Source organism: Poecilia reticulata, linkage group LG10, assembly GCF_000633615.1.
Source record: "Poecilia reticulata strain Guanapo linkage group LG10, Guppy_female_1.0+MT, whole genome shotgun sequence".
Classification (NCBI taxonomy): Eukaryota; Metazoa; Chordata; class Actinopteri; order Cyprinodontiformes; family Poeciliidae; genus Poecilia; species Poecilia reticulata.
In genome coordinates, this window is record NC_024340.1 from 9,773,128 (window position 1) to 9,780,396 (window position 7,269).

The following is a 7,269-nucleotide window of genomic DNA, read 5'->3' on the forward strand; positions in this document are numbered from 1 at the left end:
TATCGCATTAAGCATTTCTTGTTTGCGTATCCGTTTAGCTAACAGTTTCGCTGCCCTTGAACCTGCTTTGTAGTAATTCTGTTTCAGAAATGTGTTTTTTTTTTTCAATCTCTCCTATTAGTATGTTTATTTTGTTTCTTATTATCTTGGTTTCTTGATATACCTTTGGGTCTTTAGTTTTCTGACATTCTTGTTCTAATTCCCCAAGTCTCTCTGTATTTGTCCTGTATGTCTGTAATTTAATTCTTTTATCATGYGCAGTTTCAGCTATTGGCTTTCCCCTGATGACAGCCTTCATTGCATCCCATAATATTGTCGGGTCTACAGTTCTGTTATTTTCTTCATTATATCATTTTATTTCTGCTTTATCTTTTCTCTCAGGTGTTCACTATTCAATATTCCCACGTTCAGTCTCCATGCCATATTTCGTTTCCTGTTACTTAAATCTTTAAATAAATCTGATTATGGTCAGAAACATCTGCCACCCCTATCCTGCATTCCTTCACTCTGTGTTTGTCATCTACCTTAGTTAAAAAATATCTATTCTTAAATGTATTCCATGAGCAGCCGAATAATGCGTAAAGTCTTTTTCTAATGGATGTAGGCTTCTCCATATATCCGTCATTCCCATTTCTTCTAATGAGAMTTTTATAAATTTTGATACCTGCATTTTAGTTTTTTTGTGACTCGTGTCCATGTTATGGTTCAGGACTACATTTAAATCACCTCCACAAATTAGAGTTTCTTCTGTTTCTACTGCTATTAAATCAAATAGGTTCTTGAAGTTTTTGTTACTCTCTGGGGGTGCATATACATTTACCAAGGTTATTAATTCATTTTCTATTCTTCATTTTAATATTATGTATCTTCCTTCTTTATCTTTTAATTCCTTTTTGTAATCAAATTGTATTGTGTTCGAAATGAATATTGCAACTCCTCTTCTACGCCCCTCTTTATATAAACTGTAGTACAAATTCCTGTAGCCATACTTTTTGAATTTTTCATGTTGTTTTGGGTAAATGGGTCTCTTGTAGGAATATAATTTGTGCCTTTTCCTTTTTCAGTTTTGTCATCACCCTTTCTTTTTTACTCAATACATTCAAACCATTTACATTCAGCGACATTATCTTGATATCAGCTATAACTATGGTTTACCAGTCCCTGCAAATATGCTCCTAAGCAGTGGTGGGAAGTAAGTATAATTTTCGTGTATCTGTACTTTACTTAAGTAGATTTAATAATGGATACTTTCTACTTTTACTCCACTACATTTTACAGTAAGTATCTGTACTTTCTACTTCACTACATTTCTACAAACTGTCTCGTTACTCGTTACATCCACGTCTCGTTGCTCTTTTTGTCCGTTAAAATGTGAAGTTCAGGGACTTAAGATGGCGCCGTAAAATCCCAGCAATAACGTGACTTAGTGTCTGTTGTCACCCATCGGCTCCACCTTTACTCGCACGCGGAGCTCCAGACATGCGCAGTGGTTTCCTCTGAGCGGGAGAAGATGTCTGTCTAATGTCAGTTATATAATAGCTGCATAAATCAAACGATATGGCGACATGTAAAATCAGCAGCGCTTCGCTTTCAGACGGTGGGACTTCATCCAACTTTTAGCGTCACTTGGAAGGAAAGCTTAAAGAAAGGTAAGATCTGTGGACGTGATGCTAGCAAAGCTAGCTGTACAGACAGAGACACGCATGTTGCATCTGCGATGAAAATAAATTGTCACTCATGCGCTGAATTATTGTGTGGAGGTTTTGACTGATGTGTCGCAAATATGGGACAACGCTGTGACCAAAGTCTGCATTGATATGACATTCAGGAACCATCCAATTTTTCTGGACGGATCTTTACTGATCAAATTTATTTCAGCTCTAAGTATTTAATATCTAGGTGTTTTATGGTAATGTGGATCTTTCAGATCAATTTGAGAAGCAATTTTGATAGGTAAAATTTTGGATTGAGGGCTCAGTGGGCTCGTTGAATCTGGAGATCGATCCCCTCCGGAAGTTCGAGCTCCTTTTTAAAAAGTTGCTCCAGAAATGTAACCCTTCTAGATCTTCTGGTAAGCCGAAGATTCGGATATTGTTTCTCCTGGCTCTCCCTTCGAGATCGGTGAGTATTTCCTGCATTCGCTGTGTTTGTTCCACCATCTTCGTTGCCACTTTGTTCGCATCCGTCTTCCACTCCTCCACCTCCGCCATGTGCGTCTGTGCCTCGCTTATGCTCCCTTGCTGTGCCTGTAGCTCCCGGTCGTTCTCGGACCATTTCCTGTCGAAGATTTGTTATTTCTTCCTTAATTTCTTTCTTCAGTTCGTCTTTGAACGCGGCTAGCTCCTTGCACAGCTATTGTTTAAGGGCTTTAATATCACTTCTAATAGCTGTGAGCCCATTTTGGAGCGTTTCCGTGTCCTCGTGTTCTTCTATTTTCTCTGTTGGGACTTTTTCGTGTTCACTAGCTTTGTGTTCAGAGATTTCTTCCGTTACAGGCAGCTCTTCGGTTCCGTTTTGCTTTTTATAGTTTTTCCGGCTTCTTTTTTTGCTCAACCCACTCATGCCTTAGTTTTATCTATCGAGTTCCAATTTAGTTGTGGGCATTTTTAACCCGACTCTGGTGAGCTAACTTGCTACGYTCCTACTTCCTCCGCCATCTTCCCAGAAGTCCAGCTGAATGTGTTTTTAACATTCATATCGACATGAAACTCACACCTGTAAGAGCCCCAGTGGTTCCCAGACAGAAATAAATTAAAGCAAGTTAATTTCTTAAATGAAGTGGCATAGTACACGGAGTAAGTTTTGAAAGCATACTGTGTAAAAAGGCCTAAAACCAGCTAGTTTAACAATAAAGGCTTGTAAAAAGGTTTGTAATTTCCAAATCCTTGTGCAATGCATGTGTAAAGTTTCTCAATATGATCAAAGTCTGGAAGTTATTACCAAAAAAGTATACTGCTCAAAAAATAAAGGGAACACTTCAGTGTTCACCTAAATGTTGAAGTGTTCCCTTTATTTTTTTGAGCAGTGTATTGTCCACAAACTATGCAAGACATTATTTTAAGTTTGTTTAACACTTTAGTGTTTGCACATCATCTGGACAATTTTGATGTGCTGGGGCTTTAGTGCGTTCCTTTTGACTTATTAAAGAAAAAAAATATGTAGAACAGGGAGAAATCTTCATTTTAAACATTTCAATATATGTGTCTGAACTGAAGTGAACAGTCTTGACACTCGTCTTACCAAAAAGAAGCATACATCAAGTACATAGATATACATACTGTATAAAGGTAAAAACCTGCAAAAGCAATAGTGATGTTATTACCTTGATTTTTTGGTTTAGGATCTGCATGGTGAGATCGAGGTGTTGCACAGCTGTTTTGACCTGAAGAGAYTCTGGGCCAAAGTGATGTCCTTCCACATCTATTTTCTCATAATAAACAGCTGCCATGTCTGCTTTTCCTGAACTAAAAAAAAAACAAATCTCTAACCAATAGTATTGAAAAAATGTATATTAAAACAAATGAAGCAATACATAAAGAGCCTCAAGCATGTTGCAGAGGAGGGTGGGGCTGGCGGCTTGAGACCTTGCCCCTTTTATCCTTGATGCCCCAAGTGCCCTTTTTGAGGGTCCCCCCCCCAATTTTCTCCTTTTTTTCACATTTTTTTATCTGTGTGTCGGGAGACCTGCTTGTGCCCCTCAACAATAATATTTAGCTAAATATAACAATTTAGCATTAGTCCGGCTACCCTTGGGGGGTTATGGTCAAGAATACTTTATTTTCAACATACACTTGTCTGTGAATAAAGATGCAGGTCTGATGTTGAAGTTAAAAAAACCATTTCTATTTATTTTTGTAATTGTCCTTGTAAATGCAGCATTTCTGTGTTTGCAGGYCCAAAACACAGAAATGGTTCAGCTGCAGAAAAAACGTTTGACTTTAATTTCATCATTCTGCCCCAGTGCTGGACTAAATGCCCAACAAAGTTATTCATTGTGTCGACTTTTTGGGAATTTGTAAGACTTGATTGAACTTGCATTTGTAAATAMTACATTTTTAAAAAGGAGAGGGGAAAAAGGCAGTAGTATGGGACTGAAGCCACAGAAAAAATATATTTGCAGTGACTTTTGAGTTGGGAATAATAATTTACAAACTGTAAGTCATATATGGAATTCCGTCAAAAACATACACATTTTACGCAAATTATGTGTGCGTGACAAAAACCAAAACCACACACACACATACATATATATCCATCCTCACCTCCTCTATCACCACATGGTACACAGGGGCCACAACCAGGAACAGACAGACAAAATCGCATTGTGAACACAACCCCCAACCTTTAAAGGACCGGTACTCCATCAGAATTCTACATACATTGTATATTTTTGTTTTTCATGTTTTATTTATTATTATTTATTTACTTTTGTGCCATTACATCAAAGCAATTTCCTAGGCTTTAAACATGTTTATTAGCTATGGCAATAAAATGATTCTGATAATTTTCTTTATAAGATTTTTATTTACTGTTGACACAATAAATTGCGATTGAAGTTTGAAAACCCCCAAACTTCTAGTATCCATATTATTTTTACTAAACTATCCACTGTTTTTTAAATAAAGGTGTATTGATGAATAGCAATACATCAATAATGTGGCCAGCAGGACAGGAACCCTGGGAAACTGTATGTGCATGCTGAGAGTATTTTTCTTTTTGTTAATAAATCCCACAATTTAGCAAAAAAAAAAGTGAACCTCTTTTACCAGCGAGTATTACATGTGTTGCCAAAGACTTATAGATTTTACTTTATAAAATCTTTATAAGATATTATGTTTGAAAAAAATGTCTTCTTACCTCAAGGCAGCAAGTGAACTGKTTATTGAATGTATAAGATCTTCTTTTGATGGACTGTCAACATATTCTTCGCAGAATTCTGGACGGACATTCAGAATTTCCACTTCACAGCCTAAAAACAAGTATAGGAAATCATTGTGCCCGTTATGTTAAAATAACTAATATCACAGTTCAGATGAGTATGATTAGACTTGGATTTACTTTAACCTGAAATATATAATAGATTTGACCTTCTTTGAATCTTTGTTGTCTCTATAACAAACACAATTTTATTTCTATTCATGTTACATTCAACAGGTCCATGATAAATTGACCTGTTGAGGCAAAAGGTACAAATGCCCCAATGCATTTCAGCCCCGATACATTGGGACTGAAATGTATTTAAGCCCCAAATTGATCATACATCTGGCAGATTTAGTTTTAAAGTAAGTTTAATTAGACCAACAAGTTTCTTCTGACAAGAAATTCTAACATTTTGATCAGCAAAGCCAGAATTCAGACTGGCTTTGCTGAATTCAGAATGTAATATGCAGATTGTGAATGGAGCTAAACAACAGAGTAACAATAGAGAGGCCTGCTGTGCGAATGCAGAAGTCACATCAACAGGAGTTTTCTTTTGTATGTTTGAGCCGCTTAGTAGGCCCGAGCAGTGGATGTGAACGCGCCGATCTACGTTTTCGCATGCACCTGAATAATGTGTAGTTGCGCCACTAGCTGGACACCACACGGCACGACGAACCCGATCGAACCGTTACACCTAAGATTTCTGTCGGCTAATGTGTCTCTCAGGTTTTGGAAATGGGTCGACAACTCGTGTAATGTGCGCCGGACATTAGACTAAGGAAATGAGGAAGGGAGGGTCAGTGGAGAGCACCGGATCTGAGCCTTTTTTCATTCAGTGTCATCAACAAAAAGAAAAAAGGCCGGAAGAGACGATAAAGACAATAATTAAAAAGAGGTCGATAGGTTTAATTTAACGTCCGATTAATTGATTTATCGTTTATTGCGACAGGCCTACTTGGAGGTATGCCCAATGTAGAGGGAGGTGTCCATTTTGGGTCAAAGAATTCTTTTTTTTGCCATTTCTCATGTTAAAACCTTGAACTTTGGCGAATTTCTCCTAGGGATTTCAAGTTATCAGCCTCACTTTTGGTCAGTATGTGTTTAAGGGATGGGGGATTAAACATGATCAAAATTGTGACTTTTTGAGCATCTTTAGGGGACGTGGCCAAATTAAGACGATCTCATATCAGAAGAAAATAAGTTGACCTCATTTGCTTTAAAGCACATGGGGCCTCATGCATAAAGTGTGCGTGCGCACAAAAAAGCAAAAAATGTGCGGTCCCATATTTTACGCAAAAGTCGGCATGTATAAAAATTAACTTTGCGTCAAGCTTTGCGTAAATATACGTACACTTTTTCGCTGGCGTGAAAATGTGCGGCAGCCACGCAAACTTTTTCTGTGAGCAATATAAACTACAAACCATCAAAACTCACCTAAATACACTGAAGTCTGAATACATTTGCTGTTATTTAGACCAAGAAGCACCAAACTGATGTTTTTCATGATTTCAATATTTTATTGCTTCAACGTAAACGATGAAACTGAACCACATTTATCCTCAGACAACAACATAACATGCACACAAAATAAAGAAAATAAAAATAAATGTGAAAACCTCGCTCGAATGTAAATAGTAATTTTCCTCAGTTTTTGTCTTRTAAAGATGTAACGCATTGGTCCGTSAGCCGAAGCGCAAGAAATGCATCTATGGGGTAATTTCATTCTCACTAAAAGAAGAAAACAGGGTTGCATCAGCAGATTAACTCAAASCTGCTGATTAAAAATAATCAACAGGTTTGATTATTTTTGAAAAATAATCAAACCTGTTGATTATTTTTAAGGTGATCAAGGTGTGTATGCAATCACACGTATCAGTAGCTGCGCAAAGGTGAGCCGCATAATTGTGGAGAGCTTTGGCTCTGATGGAGAACATCATCAATGGAAGGATTCAGAGGGAGCGTTTGATCAGAGATCATATTTATCTGATGGGAAATTTTGATGATGGTTTATTAGCGTTAGATTGCTCAGACTGATCATCCTGGATCTCTGAGCAAAACCTAAAGAAGGAGCCATGCGGTACCGGTACCAGTCCAGCTGCAGCCATTCTTCAGTCGAGCCGCATCGTGCAATACATTCGCACAATCACTTTATTTTTTATTRTTTTAATTAGTTTTTTTATTTTTGTGAGGTGACAGTATGTGCCCTTCAAAGCACCTTTTAAATAAAATACATAATTATTATTATAAATACTTAAACTGCTACAAACAAGGACGTTGCCATGGTTATCGCTTCACGTGGTGGCAGACTTCCGGGCATTCATACTAATTTACATATGTATTTGTGGGTGG

The 7,269-nt window shown here is 37.4% G+C and overlaps 1 protein-coding gene across 1 annotated transcript in view; it reads right to left on the reverse strand.

The window, feature by feature from the left end:
- The window catches only part of enpp6 (ectonucleotide pyrophosphatase/phosphodiesterase 6), a 34,161-nt gene that overhangs the window by 10,441 nt on the left and 16,451 nt on the right, over positions 1-7,269 (reverse strand). The window contains exons 3-4 of the mRNA XM_008419878.2: positions 4,858-4,969; positions 3,323-3,464 (exon numbers count right to left, since the gene is read on the reverse strand). Coding sequence (XP_008418100.1) covers positions 3,323-3,464; positions 4,858-4,969 — 254 coding nt within the window. The remainder of the gene's footprint in view (positions 1-3,322; positions 3,465-4,857; positions 4,970-7,269) is intronic.